General features: G+C 34.8%; 1 protein-coding gene across 1 annotated transcript; it reads right to left on the bottom strand.

Annotated features, from left to right (window-relative positions):
• Positions 1–11894: 11894 nt before the first annotated feature.
• Positions 11895–12918, bottom strand: LOC119077148 (probable G-protein coupled receptor 83). Its single transcript, XM_037184332.1, has one exon. The coding sequence runs from the start codon at positions 12846–12848 to the stop codon at positions 11934–11936; it is 915 nt and encodes a 304-aa protein (XP_037040227.1). The 5' UTR covers positions 12849–12918; the 3' UTR covers positions 11895–11933.
• Between the last annotated feature and the right edge of the window lie 7847 nt (positions 12919–20765).

Here is a 20765-nt window from a genome sequence, read left to right as displayed (position 1 = left end):
ATCATATAATTCCTTGGGGAGTACTTCAGATCATTTTTCTTTCCCTTTTATTTTTGACGTGAACTCGACGAAAATCTTTGGTTTTAAATTATAATAAATTAGTTGGCTCAACTTATTTTAATTCTGTTGAAAAATAATTGCGTGTTAACAGTCCAGACGCTTGTGTCACGATAAGTGGCTCTGTGGGATTCGAGGTTTTAAGATTTGTGATAAATGGATTGTGATAAAGTATCAAAGTTGTAGAATTACATTTTTTTCTTGAGTTCGATGAACCGGTATTACCGGTAAAATTACCGTTTTAGTGAAAAACTAAGAATCGCTATAACTGGAGATAGAAGTGACTTTTTTCGGATTTCTTTTTTTTTTGTTAGAAAGGTACAATAATTACCTAAGTTTTATGGAAGAACTTTTTTTTTGGAAAAACAAAATGCCGGAAATATGATTATTTTCCGTAGACACTACACAAAAAAACCGCTGACTTTGACGCCATTTTTGGACGATGTCTTACGATCGGATTTCGTGCAAGTAGGCTCATTCGACAGCTACAGGTCCCAACGACACCCAAAAAAGTTCCGAAAGTAATTAAAAAAATTTTACCCGAGATATTGAGCGAAAAATGAGGTTAATACACAATCAGATTTTTCTTGCACCAAATTACACTCTTTCCTTTCGAATTTCGTGACATTTAAATTTGAAATGAGCCGGAAAACGACAGAAAATGGTAGTACTAACGTTAATACATCCGAAACAATTTTTCTATATGGGACGGACGAGTCAAAAATGTTAACAATTGGTCAAAACTTACGAAATTTGAACTATTTTTTGCCGTTGTTGTCTCAATTTTAGCAACAAAAAAATAATAACATTAAACAGGAAACCTTTTATATCGGTTTAGATACATCAACAGCACCAATTAAAAAAAATAGATTTATCTGGAGAGTCGTTTTCTATCAAAAATCCAGAAATTTTCAAAAAAAAAGTTTTTCCATAAAACTTAGGTAATTATTGTACCTTTCTAACAAAAAAAAAAGAAATCCTAACAAAGTCACTTCTATCTTCAGTTATAGCGATTCTTAGTTTTTTACTAAAACGGTAATTTTACCGGTAATACCGGTTCATCGACCCCAAGAAAAAATTTAGTTCTTCAACTTTTGATACTCTACCAGAATCTATTCACAGAAAATCTTAAAGCCTCGAATCCCACAGGATGACACAAGCGTCTGGACTATAATCTGATACGCTCAAGAAATTTCGGAGTAATTTCTGAGAAATTGATTTCCCAAAATAGTCTCTGATTCACATTGTAGTTCAATTGCAATTGCATTCAGTTTATGCATCCATTTGGGGTAATTACACTGATCTCAAAGCTTATGTAAGCGTTATGATGCTGATTATATGTATTCAGTAAGGCATGTTGTATAATTATATAATAATATTTCCATTATTAAATCAATATCAGCATATATGGTTCCGGTACTGCTTAAACTTTGCAATACAAATCTATGTTCATTGAGTGTAGTGCATTTGAAGTACACAAAAAATTAACTCAAGTCATTTATCTGGGAATTGGGCGGTATCACCAAATCTGTATCTTCTGTTGTTATTCAGAAAAATGTTAAAATATGGTATTTTAATATTTGATACAGAATCTTTTACTTTCTTTGTTTTAACACTCCAACTGCATGAAGCATATCTGTGGACTAGATAATTCTGAAACAAACAAAAAAATTGTTCTGATGGAGCAACGGTGTATGCACCTGGCCGATAAATATCAAATGTGGTATAATGATATCATCTACTTTATAGTACAAAAACCACATTACTTGTGTAAACTCAATATCTGTACCACAACATTCAAATGCTAGCATCATTCAATATCCACCATAATAAGTATCGCATCTAATTTTGCTTATGTTATTAGCAGCGCCTATATAACCGGCTTCTATACAGTGCACATTGCGTACAAGTTCAACTATATAAATTTTCTCCAATATTACACTTGAATGATTTCGTTTACATTGCAATATGAAATTGATAGGTAATTATCATTGTCAATTTGCATTTCTCGGGATTTAAGTTACGGTGTTCAAATAATAATATTCATAAATACAATTAATTTAATGTGTGTGGGTCGTACTGTTGAAGATGTATTAAGAGTGATATCGCCGAAACTTGAACCAATTTTGGTGAAAATAAATCTGCTTTACTATAAACCTATATTCGTAGCAAGCAATTGAGTTTCTGTTCATTTTGTGAAGTCAAAGAAATGAGGTTTTCCACCTACTACGAAGTAGGAGGAAAGCAACATTTTCAAAACGAATGATCGCTCGGTTTAGGACAATTTCGAACTGAACATGTAATTTTGATTTGGTTTATTTCATTTCCATCGCTCCAGCCTGTTTGAAGACCAAAAACAAGTTGAAAACACTGAAAAATATGGGTCTCCTGGAGTTTACTTCTACTAACTTTATGGCTTGCAACAGAATTTATCTGAGGTTTATTCCCTTGACTGAAAGTCAGGGTCTTACACCAGAAAATACCGAAAAATGTGGGTAACAAAAAGGTTCACTGTGATTGACAATGTATGAAATGCTATGAAAAACGTTAAATGTGGGTAACAAAAAATCGTTGAGGGCACGATAACTTGAGTAATTTTTAACCAATTTGGATGATTCTTTTTTTTAAATACGTGGAATTAAAATCCCGAGGCTAAGTTCGAAGATGGGCTATGTAGGCCTAAGGTTCTGGAAGCTATCCGAGAAAAACGGGATTTTATACTGTTGATCATAGCCTCAATTAAAAAAGATTACTTTGATGAAATTTGATTTTGTTTGGTAGTGTGGGTAAATCATATAAGTTTGTTTTCGACGTGCATGATACTAATAGGAAGAATAATTTCATCATTCGATGCCCATCTTCTAACGTGTAAACATCTCTTGCTAACAACTTGAATCAAATTTAATAGTTGACTATCAAATTTGATAGTTGTCTATCAAATTTGATAGTTGACTAACAAATTTGATAGTTGACTATCAAATTTGATAGTTGACTAACAAATTTGATAGTAGACTAACAAATTTGATAGTTGAATATCAAATTTGTTAGTCAACTATCAAATTTGTTAGTCAACTATCAAATTTGATAGTAGACTAACAACTTGATAGTTGACTATCAAATTTGATAGTTGACTAACAAATTTGATAGTTGACTATCAAATTTGATAGTTGACTATCAAATTTGATAGTTGACTAACAACTTGATAGTTGACTAAAAACTTGATAGTTGACTATCAAATTTGATAGTTGACTATCAAATTTGATAGTAGACTAACAACTTGATAGTTGACTATCAAATTTGATAGTTGACTAACAACTTGATAGTTGACTATCAAATTTGATAGTTGACTATCAAATTTGATAGTTGACTATCAAATTTGATAGTTGACCAACAACTTGATAGTTGACTAAAAACTTGATAGTTGACTATCAAATTTGATAGTTGACTATAAAATTTGATAGTTGACTATCAAATTTGATAGTTGACTATCAAATTTGATAGTTGACTAACAACTTGATAGTTGACTAAAAACTTGATAGTTGACTATCAAATTTGATAGTTGACTATCAAATTTGATAGTTGACTATCAAATTTGAAGTTGACTATCAAGTTGTTTGACATTTATCAAGTAGGTAGTTTTTTACTCCCTTTACAACCACATCTTACGCCAGCAAAATGCCTGTTATCAAATTAGCACACTTTGATTAAAAAGTGTAAGAAGTAACTAAAAAAGGTAAATTTTTGCAGGGAATATAAGATGAATTATCTCAACTAATTTTTGAAGATTTTTTTTAAATACATGGAATTAAAGGAATATTGTAAAAATTTTACGAATGTGAAGTAATTCACACGAGTTGTGACATTTTATTCACGATTGAAGGTTTTGTGAATGGGAAATCGAGTGATTATTTTTTCTCGGTCTACCAATAAATTTCTCCTTTTACAAATATTTTTAATCCCTTTACCATTACAGAGTGGTACCAATTTACCGAAAATATTGGTAAACTGAGTTGTTTTTAACGATGAACCAAAAACTAATTAAGTTAATTTATTACCATGTCACCATGTGAAGGTATATTAAGTACCGGGGATTTTTTTTACGCAAAATTGTAAGAGAAGCGATAACAACAAATATCACCCCAAAAATACGCCGATGTTTTTGAACCGCAGTTGGAAAATGTTTTTTTTAATCAAAAAATATCGCATTCTAAAGTGTTGAGAGCTTGTCCAGCTCAATGTCGCTAGCTTCCAAAAAACGAGATTGATGAATTTCATGAATAAAATATTGATCCGCAGGTTAACCATGTGTTTGTTGTGCAATGATGAATGTTGGTCGCTCAATCTTTCGTTATATACTGAATTGATTTTTTCCAGCTCAATGTCGTTAGTTTCCCAATGATCAGTTCTACATGTTGCAATAATAAAATAGTGGTCCAACCCCATTCTTTAAATAATTATCACAAAATAAATAGAAAATTCATTCAACCATTCAGATGCATTCACAATTGACGATTTTTTGGTGACGGTCATTACTGTTAGTGTTACTGTTATCGGTGGAATTTACTGTTATTGGCGAAAATGCTGACGACCCCAATTCTTAATTCATTCATACCAATTGTATGAACAGTAGTGCGATCAAAGTAGTGCGTAAATGGATTTTCATATATACTTTTGCGCACCAGTGCGTAAAAAAGACGTTTGGTAAAATGAAGATCACACTCCTGTACATAAAATCTTGTTGCTAACTTGTGCCTAAACTAGAATTTTGCGCATACTATGTGTTGACAATCTTCACATCTATTGCGCAATGGAACCACGTGAAGATTTAGTATGGTATTTCGGTATAATCCAAAATTATGAAAAAACAAAATAGATAAAGTCGTCTTGGGTATGTTTAAAAAAATTGGAACGACCTCCGCTATCAACATTTTTTAACGGGCGGAAACGGATTCGTTCCACAGTTTTTCCGGCTCTATCCATCCCCGAAAGTTTTGGTTATCCTCCAACATAACTCGTCGGTTCGCTCATTTTCAAAATTTGTAAAATCGTCTATCAGCGGATGAGTGAGTTTCTATGGTGTACAAATAAAACTTGCTGGAGACGATAGAGCGTGAAAATCTATGGAGCAAATCTGTTATTGACGGAGAAAAAATTTTGATAGCGGAAATCACCGTAGAATATGGGTTTGAAAACACAGACCTCCGCCAATTGCAATAGTTTTGAATGACCAGTTACCTCAGATCAAATTTGTAACACTTTGAGGCAATAGAGGAACAATCAGTCTAATGCCTGAAACTACCATTTTTTCTTGAAAATAGAGTTTTCAGTCTTAAAAATTGTAACGCAACAGACTGGTATTGGCGGAACCTGCCCTAGATCAAGTCACGAAACAGATACGACAGGTTAGATTTTTACAAAATGTGTCATTTTGTCAATTATTGTAAATGACGTGGCGCGAAATTCCTAGCAGCCATATGTTGCTCTGTAATTTGTTTCCTGATAAATCTGTCATTGAAATACGCAACATAATTTTTTACTGAAAGCTATTTCATCTGTTATTGGCAGCAACGACAAAAATAAGCCATGATCTCAAACTGATCCGGTTAGACAAAGACAATAAATTATGAAACAAATGAAGTACAAGATCATATTGTATGTTGAAAATATTCAGAGCAAGTGAAGTAACAGGATCGATAATTGTTCTTATGGCAACCACAGCAACTTCCTGCCTGTATAAGGTTAAAGTCTATAAATTTAAAGCATGAAATTGCTTTTCATTATTTATTGGCTGTAGTTCCTGCTTGATTGATTGCATTTTCTATTCCTCAACAATAAAGCTTGGAGTAAGATTTAAACAAACAAACAAATGATTTGTATATGTCGTTTAATAAGAGCCGTATGTGCAAGATTTTGAATTTCTTTCAAACCATTCAAGTAAAAAAAAACAATTTTATTCAATCCATTTTTATGATAAATGTTCGGTTTGATGTTAACCCTAAATAATGTAACACGTCAACGAATATGATAAATGGACATATTAAAAACCGTATAATCGTACGCTTCTTTTACATAAATTGTCGCAAAGAAGAAAATATCGAATTACACAAGAACGTTATACAAGAAATCGTTGAATTCCTGTTATGAATGTTCACAAAATTGTACAACGATCGTGTTTTCATTGTATGCAAATTTAATTAACATATTGTTGAACAAAAACTGTATTTGTATTTCGTAAACCATACAAGAGTTAATATTGGTTTACCATTTCGGGGTGATTATTAATAAGCGAAGCATATACGAACTTTCAAAGCTTCATAACACAACACAAAAGGAAACAATTGGTGTGAAAACTGTATAAGATTGTAAAGGCTCGGACTGGCCATACTGGGCGTTCGGGTGATTCCCGAAGGGCCTTTTGCCTTAGTCGGGCGAAGTCCCGACGAGGCCTTTTTTGAATTTCAACCATTTATTGTTCAAACAAATGAAGCTCATTTTAGCGAACATAGACAAAATCTTAAATTTCCTATCGAAATTTTTCTACTGAGGCATTTCAGTTAATTCTTTCTTCAATTTCCTATCAGAATTTTCTTACTGAAGCCTTTTTCTCAATTTTTCTTTGTTTCCCAATCGAAATTTTTCCACTGAGGCCTTTCTGTTTGTTTTCTAGAAATGTCTCAGTAGGAAAATTTCGATTGTAAATCAAAGAAAAATTGAGAGAAAGGCCTCAGTAGGAAATCGAAGAAAAAATTGAGAGAAAGGCCTCAGTAGGAAATCTATGAAAAAATTAACAGAAAGGCCTCAGTAGAAAATCGAAGAAAAATTAACAGAAAGGACTCAGTAGGAAATCTATGAAAAATTGAGAGAAATGCCTCAGTAGCGAGCTCAGTAGGAAAAGTTTGTTTGGAAATCGAAGAAAAATTAACAGAAAGGCCTCAGTAGGAAATCGAAAAAAAAATTGAGAGAAAGGCCTCAGTAGAAAAATTTCGATTGGAAATCGAAAAAAATAAGAGAAAGGCCTCAGTAGGAAAATTTCGATTGGAAATCGAAAAAAATGAACGGAAAGATCTCTCCTACTCAAAATTTATGTACTTTCACTAGCGAGCGAAGTGAGCAAATTTTTTTAAATAAATTTTTCGTTACAGTGTGTTCATCTTTAGAAAGAACAATTTCAGATTTATCAGAGTTTTAAAAGTCATCGAGGTTCCCAGTCAATTAAGTTCTTCCCGGTCTAATAAAATATCATAACCTGGAAACGCTTTATTGACTGGGAACATCGATGACTTTTAGAACTCTCAAAAATTTCAAATATGTTCCGAACTTAAATGAACCCACTGTAGTTGAACATTTTTTTCTTTTAAAATTTTGCACCGCCAAATCGCTGCGCCCTAAGCAAATGTCTTAATTGTCCATGTGATGTGGCGGAACTGTGTGATTCACTTACACTGTAGAAATTACACAATATTAATCAGTCATACGAATCGAGGGCCTAATTGGAAAAAGTCGCCCGAACGCAAGGGCCTTTTGACTTTTTCCCCGAAGGGCTTTTTTGAGCCAGTCCGGGCCTGAATCTATCACCTTCTGATGATAACAGTTGAGATTGTTCTTGGTGACGGCATACTTATTCAAAGCTTTAGAAGCAAATTTAATGTCTACCAATTTTATTGTCTTTAATTTTAACATTTGATTTTAATTAGTAATTTTATCAGCCGCTGTTGTTGCCACTATCTCTTCAATGAATTAATTTCAAATTTTCGTTTTTTTCTTTATTAATTATTTTAAAGAAACTGTAGGTAAACAACAATATTCCTGCAAATGTTATGCTAACAGCCTAAGCGTTGGCGTATTGTATATTATACTCTTCACTGTGTTGTTGTCTTCTGAAGCATCGACGGATTACACTCAAGGATTCTTCCCTAAAATTTAGATCCATGACGTAGTAAACGAAAGGCTTGTAAGCTATTGTCAAATGCGATACTAAACTCATCACCATATAATATTGGTGTGGCAAAGAATGATCAAATGTTAGCATCACCAAGGAAGGACCGGCCAGTAAAATGTTCATTATCAGAATCACCATAAATAACCGAATAGTCGAAGAGTGACCTTTCCTTACAAAACAACTGGTAAGAATTACCATTAACGGTAGTACAATATGAATTAGTAAAATAACTAGGTGACGCAAGCCATTAAAATAAATAAAGCAATATTGATGACCGCTGTTGTAGGTAAATAGCTGATAAAACGCAGCTGTGAGTAATGACCACAGTGTCGCACAAACTGCGATGATGCAATTGGTGATGAATGCCATTTTCAAATGTATTTCCTGGCATAAGGACAGCCAAGCTGCTGCTGTTATTAGAATAACTGAATAAAATTGGTGAAATGCTTCAACAAAAATAACGATCGGACAAGCGACTTTTCCAAAAATCCATCCAATGTGGAGTGTTGTTGGGTTGACAATAGCGATTACCGAGGCAAGCACCAAATCAACGATTGCCAATGTGCCAAAAAACGTTTGGATAGATGTCTGTAAACGACGCTTCCTGAATACTACGAGGCAAGTTACGATATTTCCAAAAATTCCAATCATTGATATTAATACGTATGCAAAACTTTCAATAAGTATAATTAAGGGCAAATGATCTGAATTGTCACTAAAAGTCTCATTTACTTCATAATTTCGAACAGTCGAGGTATTATGCACTTTCAAAATGTCATCGAAGTCATAATTGAAATCAGACATTTTTCGTTTGAATGTCGTTTTAAATAAACTTCTGGTATTATGTGACCACTGTCTCTTAAGTATATTGGAATGACTGAATGTGAATCCGAATAAAAATGTTATCAAGCTATTTCACTTAATTAATCAACATTTTATCAGCGTATTTTGTCTGGTTCACTGAGATTCAGAATCGGTTTTAATGGTCTAACCTCTTGTTAAAATTTTGTTTTACATGCTTGAGTTCCGAAAATATTTCTCGTCAAACTATACACGCGGAAAAAAACTGGTTTTGGAAAGATATGTTTTTTTACGTGATACGGTAATGTAAATGGTAAATACGTACGAGTTCAAAATTTTTATTTTGACGAGTGAGGACGATATGGCCCGACCGAGGACCTTATGGCCCGACCCGAAGGGGTCCTACTCGACAAAATAAAAATTTGGAACCTCATACGTACACTCTACAGCAGTGCCTATATTCGCGAATATATATTTTCTCAAATTTCTGTCATTTTCTCAAAATTTCGTGATTTTCTCAAAAAAACTTTTTGCGAAAATTTACGAAAATTTGAAAAAGTGACGAAAATTTGAGAAAATTTGTGAAAATATTTTCGCGAATATAGGCACTGGTCTACTCTACAGTACTTTACATGAATAGGCAATGTAATTGCATATTTCATATGAGCCTCGGACGTAACGTACTAATATTTTGTTGCAATTTGTCAATTGTAGTCTGCATATTACATGTATCGACATAATTGGAGAATATAGTCGAACTCAATTAATAGAAAACGTCATATGGCGTTTGTATTTAAGTGCAAGACTGAAATTTCCGCTCACCAACACTGAAATCATTTCACTTAGGTACGAAAAGCTTGAAGCTTGAAAAAATAATTTAATTCTTTCGGTGGTTCTTCAAATCATTTTGTTAATAACTTTCATTGTGTCAATGTTTTATGTCTCAGGAGGGATTCTTTTGAAAAACAGCCTACTGAAATCGGACGCATTTTCCAGTGGACTTTTTTATATGTGCCTAGAAAGGTATTCGACCCTAGAAACCAAAACCAATTTCAAAAAAATTCTTCGAAGTTTTGTGTGGCTGGTGAAAGGAGATCAAAAACCGAAAACTGGCACTTTTCTTACAAAAATTTCTCCAGTTACACGAGCCGTAGAGGGTCGTGTGGGCTGTCATTAGAAAGATAATCGCACGTACTATTGAGCCGAATGACGAAATTGTCGCAACTGTCAAATAAAGTTAGAAATTTCTCTATCGAAAATTACGATTGCTGCATTTGTCAATGAAAACTAGTAGTCGAGTGCAAGTTGTCGAAAAAGTGGCTTCGCTCATATTGGATGTAAAAAGCAATTTTCTTGTTGATTATTGTAGATTGAGGGACAAGGAATTCAGCGCCCCATGTTGGGAGGCTGCCGGCGCCATAGTTTGACCTGTAGAGTAGATGCCGCTGAATACTGAAAATGGCTCCATAAAATCCAATTCTTGACCGATTTCTCTAAACTAAACTGATTTAAATTTTCTGGTCCTTGCTTAACCCTACAAAAATATAAAAATAAGTGTAAATTTCTAGATGGCGCTGTTAATCAAGATGGCGGTCAGTTATGCAAAAACCAATGTTATTCAGGCAAATTACGTCTGCTATGGGCGTGTAATAGTCCAAATTCTCACAAAAGAATTCTCTATCTATTTTTAATAACATTTCCTGTCGAAACGGCCATTCTAGACAAGTTTTAATCAGTAGAAACAATAAACTTCTATATTAAAAGTTGTCAGAATTTTAGGATCACACAGGGTGATCCGAAAATTCGTTCAGTCAAAAAAAATCTATTTTCCAGATTTTTTGCTACCGTCGATATTACGTAAAAACTGGTAGATTCGTATTTAGAGCACTGCGCCGTTCAGCCGATGGACAGTTAGCGGCTAAAACGTAGCCGACACCCTTCGGCGGCCGGCTAGTATGATATTTATGGCGGCTAGCAGGCTCAGCCGGCTGAATAACAAAATTAAAATACAGTAGAAGAAAAGTGAATACCGTTAGGTTTACTCATTTGGGACTAGTTTTGGATTTCAAATGATTCCACACAAAATTTGTTTAACCAATAAAGGACTAATATTTCATATTCGGAATTTTTGGTAGGCACGCGGTCGATAACTTGTAAAAAGTGACATATTTAGAGAAACGATGAAAAACAGATTTAATACGAATCTATGCCGTTTTTACGTAATATCGACGGTAGCAAAAAATTTGAGAAATAAGGAAAATTCGGTATAATAGGAAAAAGTTTGACTATGTTATGAGTGTTCACAAAATTATATAACCATCGTGTTTTCATTGTATGCAAATGTAATTAACATATTGTTATATAAAAACTGTATTTGTGTTTCGTAAAACAAGAGTTAACATTGTTTACCATTTTGGGGTGATTTATGACAAGCGAAGCATCCGATTTTTTAACGCTTCGCGACACAGCACAAAGGGCAAAGAGTGTGAGGGATTCTTTTGAAAATCCACCTATCAAAATCGGACACACTTCGTCTGGGATGGATATATACATGGTTTGAAAGGTCTTTGCCAGTAGACCTCAAAACAGGCCTCACACAGTCTCGAGCCACACCTGGTTGCTGGTGGAAGTTCTCCGAAGTTGGAAAAATAGTGTTTTTTATCCGAATTTTTTGGCCGTTATAGTTTGATTAGATTCACTGATATATGTTTGCAAAAATTTCCAAGAAAAATTTTCAAAATCTGTTTGAACTTTAGAAAGGTCTGGGCTGGTACTGATGACGCTTAATGTGAACCTAATATGCTAGTCGCTAATCTCCTCTTTGAAAATTGTTTATGATTGTAAAGGGAAACCTTCTGATAATAACAGTTGATATTGTTCTTGGTGACGGCATACTTATTCGAAGCTTGTTAAGAAAATTTAATGTAAACCAATTTTATTTTCTTTAGTTTTAACATTTGATTTTAATTAGTAATTTTATCAGCCACTGTTGTTGGCTCTATCTCTTCAATGAATTAATTTCAAATTATTGACATTATCGACACTGATCTTTTCGACCATTTCTTAACTAATTATTTTAAACAAACTGTAGGTTTGGTATATACACAAATATACCTGCAAATGTTACACTAACGACCTAAACGCTGGCGAATTCTATATTATACTCTTCACGGTGCTGCTGTCTTCTGAAGCATCGAAAAATTACACTCAAGGATTCTTCCTTAAAATTGAGATCCATGACGTAGTAAACGAGAGGCTTGTAAGCTATTGTCAAATGCGATACTAAACTCATCACCATATATAAGGGTGGCGAAAAACGAACAAATGTTAGTATCACCAAGGCAGGACTGGTCAGTAAAATGTTAATTATCATAATCAAAATAAATAACCGAACAGTCGAAGAGTGACTTCTCCTTACAAAACAACTGGTAACAATAACCATTAATGGTAGTGCAGTATGAATTATTAAAATAATTAGGTGACGTAAGACATCAAAACGAACATGACAATATTGAATACCGGTGTCGTCGGTAAATAACTGAGAAAACACAGATGCGAACAATGACCACAATGTTGCACAAACTGCGATGATGCAATTGACGATGAATGCCATTTTCAAATGTATTTCCTGGCATAATGACAGCCAAGCTGCTACTGTTATTAGAATAACTGAATAAAATTGGTGAAATGCGTCAACAAAAACAACGAGCGAACACGCGAATTTTCCAAAAATCCATCCAATGTTGAGTGTTATTGGGTGGACAATAGTGAATACCGAGGCAAACACCAAATCAACGACTGCCAATGTGCCAATAAACGTGTAGATAGGTGTCTGCAACCGACGCTTTTTGAATACTACGAGGCAAGTTACGATATTTCCGAAAATTCCAATCATTGATATTAATACGTATAACCAACTTTCAATAATTATGAACAAATGATCTGAATTGTCACTAAAAGTCTCATTTACTTCATAATTTAGAACAGTCGAGGTATTATGCACTTTCAAAATGTCATCAAAGTCATAATTGAAATCAGACATTCCATCCATTTTCGTTTGAATGTCGTTTTAAATAAACTTCTGGTACTTGTATTATGTGACCACTGTCGCTTAAGTATAACTGAATGTGAGTCCGAATAAAAATGTTATCAAGCTATTTCACTTAATTAATCAACATTTTATCAGCGTATTTTGTCTGGTTCACTGAGATTCAGAATCGGTTTTAATGGTCTAACCTCTTGTTAAAATTTTGTTTTACATGCTTGAGTTCCCAAAAAATATTTCTTGTCAAACTATACAAACTATACAAATAAAACAAACAGTTTTTGGAAAGATATGTTATTTTACGTGATACGGTAATGTAAATGGTAAATACGTACGAGTTCAAAATTTTTATTTTGACGAGTGAGGACGATATGGCCCGACCGAGGACTTTATGGCCCGACCCGAAGGGGTCCTACTCGTCAAAATAAAAATTTGGAACCTCGTGCGTACAGTCTACAGTGCTTTACATGAATAGGCAATTTAATTTGCATATTTCATCTGGGCTTCGGGCGTAACGTACTAATATTTTGTAGCAATTTGTCAATTGATGTCGTAATACATGTCGTATGCATATTACAAGTCGACATAATTTAAGAATATAGTCGAACTCAATTAAGAGTGATATCGCCAAAACCTGAACCAATTTTGGTGAAAATAAATACAATGGTTCGGCGATCCAGGCAAGCTGGCGCTGGCGCTCGTATACGTACACGTCTCTTATATACAGCCTTATAGCAGTAATGTACTGTTTTTCGGCACGAACAAAGCTTTAAGCTTTTCGTACCTAAGTGAAATGATTTTAGTGTTGGTGAGCGAAAATTTCAGTCTTGCACTTAAATACAAACGCCATATGACGTTTTCTATTAAGAGTGATATCGCCAAAACTTGAACCAATTTGAAAACAATGGTTCGGCGATCCAGGCAAGCTATAGCTCGTTTGAATCGTCTTTCAATTCTAAGAAATAGGGATCTTTTAGTTTTTCTGTTAGTTTCCCATTTTCGGAGTGAACACGTGAAAAGTCATAGCATGTCAAGGGATGGTGAAAACAGTTTTTTTGTGATAGCTCAAGATAGACTTGTTTCTAAAAGTAGAAAATTTGTAGGAATATAGGCCTTTGGCAGACCTTCATAAAGAGTATAATCATCGGTATGGGCCGCCACCCGTTCTAGACTTATGACTCAAAATATGGTCAATGTTTGGTCAGTGCTACTGGCTTGCAACAGAATTTATCTGCGGAACTGACTATAGGGTGTTGTAGCTGGAATTACCCTCTTTTATTCCACGTATAAAAAACCCCAGATAAATTCTGTTGCAAGCCATAAAGTTAGTTGAAGTAAAATGTCGCTCCAGGAGACCCATATTTTTCAGTGTTTTCAACTTGTTTTTGGTCTTCAAACAGGCTGGAGCGATGGGAATGAAATAAACTAAATCAAAATTACATGTTCAGCTCGAAATTGTCCTGAAACCCCGCGATCATTGGTCTTGAAAATGTTGCTTTCCTCCTTCTTCGTAGAATGTGGAAAACCTCATTTCTTTTACTTCACAAAATGAACAGAAACTCAATTGCTTGCTACGAATAAAGGATTATTGTAAAGCAGAGATGCGCAGCGTTCGTTTACATATAAAAAACGTTATTTTACACACATTTCCATATTGTGTGACCTCTTGTGAAGCACAAATTACATCTTGAGTGACCATTTATTGACTGTAAACGAACGCTGCGCATCTCTGCTTTACAATAAACCTATATTCGTAGCAAACAATTGAGTTTCTGTTAATTTTGTGAAGTAAAAGAAATGAGGTTTTCCACCTTCTACGAAGAAGGAGGAAAACAACATTTTCAAGACCAATGATCGCTCGGTTCAAGACAATTTCGAGCTGAACATGTAATTTTGATTTAGTTTATTTCATTCCCATCGCTCCAGCCTGTTTGAAGACCAAAAACAAGTTGAAAACACTGAAAAATATGGGTCTCCTGGAGCGACATTTTACTTCAACTAACTTTATGGCTTGCAACAGAATTTATCTGGGGTTTTTTATACGTGGAATAAAAGAGGGTAAGTCCAGCTACAACACCCTATAGTCAGTTCCGCGGATAAATTCTGTTGCAAGCCAGTAGCACTGACCAAACATTGACCATATTTTGAGTCATAAGTCTAGAACGGGTGGCGGCCCATACCGATGATTATACTCTTTATGAAGGTCTGCCAAAGGCCTATATTCCTACAAATTTTCTACTTTTAGAAACAAGTCTATCTTGAGCTATCACAAAAAAACTGTTTTCTTCCTGTAGTACCAAAACCGTCACATTCACTCACCAAATTTAGTACCGAAAGAGCAACATTCTCCCCTACTATTTTCTCTCAATTTTCATTCCCGCTTATGTCATTTTCGATCCTATCTTTATTCTTTCCCAAATGTGTCAAGTTGTTGTATGTACGCGAATGTAATGTTTTTAGTGTTTTGTGACAATGCATTCATAAGGATTGCTTTCAGCATTCATACGGACTGCTTTCGGCATTCATTCGGATGTCTTTCGGCATTCCTACAGATTGCTTATTTTTCGACATTTGTGAGAATACATGCACACTAGGGGGGTCCAGAATCGTATGGGAAAATAAAAGTTTCGAGAAAGTTGGCGGACCCCGGGGAAAACGAACCTACATGACCCACTGATAAAAAATATATATGGGGCCGATGCGATCCGAGTTGGTTTATGGGTCGCGCAATGACGAAATATGAGAAAAACCACGAAAATGAGGGTTAATGAAAAATTGAACGTAACTAACAGATGCTGAGGTCACTTCTTAAGGTGAGTTGGATTATTTCACTTCAGAATAATCCAAAGAGATCGATTTAATGATTTGTAAGTGCATTCGCAGCTCCCAAGTCAGTCATAGATTCGGAATCTGTTCACTCAGTCTTTGGGTTCTTCCAAAACATTTATGGGATGTGCATCGGATATATTCATGTCTAACGAGAGCTTATGGCATAAGCTTTCATTGCAAAAAGAAATTTTTTCGAAAACAATTTTTTGAAGCTATATAGAAATCGATTTTGGTGCAAAAATGTCAGGGTCGTGAACTCAGGCAATTCTCAAATGACTGTTACGTCAAGACACCAACTTGAAACTTATTGTGTGTGGGCTCGTTAGAAAGCCACTGTCATTACCTTTACAACGACACCTAACACTTAATTTAAATAGTGACCTCGCCTGACTTTGTATTACTTGGAAATTATATGTCGATTTTTGTCTATATCGATATTGTTAGGTGTGCCCAGACGATATAAAAATTCCAAAACGTGGAACCAACGCATTTTTGTTGCTTTTGCATCTAATCTAAGTTGTCTGGACCAAAAAAGTTTGATATTGTCGTTAAAAAAAATTTCTCATACAAAGTAATGGAAAAAATGTATGGAAAATTTCAGTGTTTTTTCACACATTTCGTCCTTGAGCGACCCATAAACCAACTCGGATCGCATCGGCCCCATATACAATTTTTATCAGGAGGCCATAAAGGTTTATTTTCCCAGGGGTCCGCCAACTTCCTCGACACTTTTATTTTTTGGACCCCCCTAATGCACACGGTACGGACTTCTTTAGGCATTCATACGGATTACTTTCGGCATTAATATGGAATGCTTTTGCACTGGTATGTTGTTCAGTTTTGTTGTTATGTTTTGTTCGGAATGTGACTTTGGTACTCCAGGAAGAAAAATAGTATACAAACCACGGATCAAAAAGGTGTGTTTTAGACCCAGGTGGTGAAAACGTCCAGGGATGGAGCGACGCGAAGCGGATCCTTGATCCTTGGTATGTAACATACTATTTCACCACCCCTTGACATGTTATGACTTTTCACGTGTTCACTCCGAAAATGGGAAACTAACAGAAAAACTAAAAGATCCCTATTTCTTAGAATTGAAAGACGATTCAAACGAGCTATAGCTTGCCTGGATCGCCGAACCATTGTTTTCAAATTGGTTCAAGTTTTGGCGATATCACTCTTAATAGAAAACGTCATATGGCGTTTGTATTTAAGTGCAAGACTGAAATTTTCGCTCACCAACACTAAAATCATTTCACTTAGGTACGAAAAGCTTAAAGCTTTGTTCGTGCCGAAAAACAGTACATTACTGCTATAAGGCTGTATATAAGAGACGTGTACGTATACGAGCGCCAGCGCACGTATTAGTACGAGTCTCTTATATACAGCCTTATATCAGTGAGGTATTTTATCGCAGTAGGCAAACATCCCCTTTCCTAGTGATATAATTTTGCTTGCGAAACCTTTAGCTCTCTAGGGTAAATTTGTTAACTCTTATGTACTTCGTGTATATATTTTTTATCGCATACGCGGTGTGATTCCCCGAAAAAATTATTCACCTAGGATATACATATAAACAAACATTATACTTCTGTAAATTGTCAAAGTGTCATTCGCATATCTTGTTGTCTCGTTTTCGCTTATGCGATAAAAAAGAATATGCACGTATGACAAGCCGTCTCGGCAAGCCTCGACCGCTTTGTCATACGTGCATAATATTTATTATCTGTCTAGAACGATAACCTCGAGCTTATCCCTCTAGGTAGTTTCTGTTTATCTCGATATATCTGTTCTCGACAGATAAAATATGATATGCACCTATTGCCAGACTGTTATTTTGACGTGTAGGCATTATGGCCCGCGCCTTCGGCTAGGGCAATAATGTCCTACACGTCAAAATATCAATCTTGGTAACAGGTGCATAATATACATTATTCTTTATTTTGTTATGCATTAGTCAGATAGATACCAATTCAGAGAGTTCATCAACAAAAACTAAAACAAACTTATTTTACTGTATAGTGCGCATAAAATAAAGTATTTCAGTAATCACTTGTGATTTATAGCAGAAGTATTCATTAATTGATTAGCAGTAAAAGTAGGTCAAAAGTGCCATCCTCCATTTACTTGTGAATTTATGGATTTTTTGGAATTTTTATGGAGTTTTTTCTCATTATAAAAATGAGACTAATTTGATTTTCTATTCATTTTCATCTATTTTGTCCTCATGCTGTACAAAAAAATAATCTTTTCCATGCCGGTTGTGTGTATGTTCCGCACATAAAAACATAGGATTTAATGGCACATTCCATTCTACAAACAACGATACACTTCGATGACAACGATAAGATTTGCACAAAAATGAACTCAATTACTGATTTGCACAAAAATATTGAACTCAACCACTGAACTCAATCAAACCTTAACAGAGTATTAGCTCTTCCCTCCTCAACCGACCATCACGTACAGTGAATTTGATAGAGACTTCTATCGAAACGGAAGTACTGTTTCGGCCTCAGAGTCCGGTGTTGGCCCTAGGACAGTATAGGACTGTCCATCATCAGTTGTTCCACCGGCTCCTTTACAAGACAGCATAAATTTACAACGTTGAACAGGTTGTTGACTATTTTATAAACTTGGATACTTTTTCATCAGATGATGAAGGTGATAGAAGTTGAGAGTGCTTAGAAAAATCCCCAATACAGCACGGAGTAAACGCTAACTTTGAACAAACTCAAATAAACTCAAAATAAACGAAATTTGAGATAAATTCACACAAATGAAATCCGAACTCTCCTCACGACGATACGAACTCTCTTATTAACAATATACAGGAACTCAAAATTCGTAATCAATAAAATAGCTACCTGATCCATCCTATCAGCGTCCTGATCCATCTTATCAGAGTCCTTGATGTTCTCTCTTTCAAACGCTCCGATTGTTTTCTCTTTCAAACGCTCCGATTTAACAGTCCAACATTTATTCACTCATTCGGTGGTTCACAAATTCTTTTCGGTAGTTAACAAATTTTAGAAATTATAAATCCCTGACTTTTACGTAGAAAAAATCGACTTCTCTGTTCATGGCTCACTCAATTTTCGTTCGACTTCTCTGTTCATGGCTCACTCAATTTCCGTTCAACTCATCCAATTTTCGGTCAACTCATCTCTACCTGTCATTTTTTCTAACATCTCGCTAAATCCAGATACGTCTAATTCCCCGACTGCATCTACTATGACGTACGTTCGGTTTTTGGTATTGTCATTACCATCATCATTTGGTCCAGGATCGATAAGCTCAGAATTATCGGAAATTAGTCCTGAATCATTTGAGATGAATCCTGAGTCATTGGAGATGAATCCTGAATCACTGGTCTTTTTCTTCTTCATTTCTTTTCCATCTTCTATCCATGAATTTTCTTCTACCCATGAGTCTTCCATTAATAAATTTTCTCGTTTCTTCTTCGAGAGTGGAGTGGATACGTTGTGCTTAATGAGATTTGTGTCCCTTTCGATGCCGCTAATCAGTTGTTCGAATTTTCCATCCATTTTATAAAAACGATCGTACAAGTTGTTGGCTTCTTCGGAATAGAATATCTTGAATTTCATCGCAATGTCATCGGTATGTTTAGTCCATTTCTTGAAAGATGCACTGTCCGCTATTGATTTAACTTCTTTTTTCACATTTTCCATGGTTTTAGTTAACCCTTCCATCCCTCTCTTAAGTAGCTTCAGTTCAATTTCGATCGACATGGATTTCTTCTTTTTGATTTCTTGTAGTAATTCTTGGATATTTGAATCTCTTTGAGCAGCTTTTTTTACGAATTCAATTTCCAACTCCTTAAAATCGCTCATAAATTTGCCTACGCTCTTTCCTCTTTCCAGAAGTCCTTTTCGGCAAAGTTTCGAATAATACGCCTTTAAATATACCGTCAATCTCTGTGTCGCATCTTCAAGCTCTTTGTCGTTTACCTAAGCATTAAAATAAAAAAATTTTAAAATTGCTCCATAAATTTCATTGAGTTCCCATTTGTTGAGTTCATATTTATTGAGTTCCTATTTATTCTCATTTTATTGAGTTCTTATTTCATTTAGTTTCAGTTCGCGTTTCATTTCATTGAGTTCTTATTTCATTTAGTTTCAGTTCGCATTTCATTTAGCTTCAGTTCGCTGCAATTCGAAACCAATAGCAAGGTCTTGATTGTTTCTGAATGTTTTCAAGTCAAATAAGGAAAAGGGAATAACGTGATCTCTATTTGAGTTCATGTGTTCCATTATTTCGGAGTCTTTACGGTTAAATTGGTGCATTAGCGTTCTACCAACGTCCAAATTGAAAGTGCGGAAACATTTCGAAAAAGAACAATCTACACACCGAACAGTGAAATATCCATGTTTAATGTTATGGATATTCTTGCGATCTTTTACATTAGAAAAAATGAAAAATCCGTTTTTCAGCGCGGCTTTAGGAGCTAATGTCAAGTTTATTCTATTTTTATTGATTAATTTCTTGGTTCTTTCGTAGATAATTTTGTTGAACGGAATTGATACGAAATTGGTGCTTTTCTTCTTTTTTACTTCAAATTTGGACATTTGTTTCTTCGGGGTATTGTTGGATTCAGTCGTATTTTTGCGAAATTCACCTTCCCCAAATTGTCTCATGGATAATTCATCATTTATGTCAATCGAGTCTGGTGATCCCATTGCGTCAACGTCATGAAATTGACCTAATTTTTTTATACATTTTAGCATAAATTCTTTATAAAAATTTTCAGGGTAATTGCTTCGCCGTAGGATTTTCTTAACGTTCATCAGTGTTTTGAATACATTTTCATCCGTCGTTATACTGACTGCATTATGTATGTATTCTTGCACAACATTTCTTTTTATCGAAATAGGATGGTTAGAGTGAAAATTCAAAATTTTACGTGCTGAATATGGCTTTTGCCACCATGTAAATCCAATTGTATTGTCGTCTCGTCTGATAATCCTACAGCTTAAGTATGAAATGCTTCTATTTTCATCTTCATCTTCTCTTTTGACCGATAAACCTTCAATGATACCATTCAGCGCTTCTTCTACTATAGGAACATCTTCG

The sequence above is a fragment of the Bradysia coprophila genome, unplaced genomic scaffold, assembly GCF_014529535.1.
Source record: "Bradysia coprophila strain Holo2 unplaced genomic scaffold, BU_Bcop_v1 contig_232, whole genome shotgun sequence".
Taxonomy (NCBI): Eukaryota; Metazoa; Arthropoda; class Insecta; order Diptera; family Sciaridae; genus Bradysia; species Bradysia coprophila.
Note: the sequence above shows the minus strand (reverse complement) of the source record. Positions and strands in the feature narration are given on the sequence as shown.

Coding starts and splice junctions, on each gene's coding strand:
- LOC119077148 (XM_037184332.1), bottom strand. CDS start 12,848: ATGGATGGAATGTCTGATTTCAATTATGACTTTGATGACATTTTGAAA.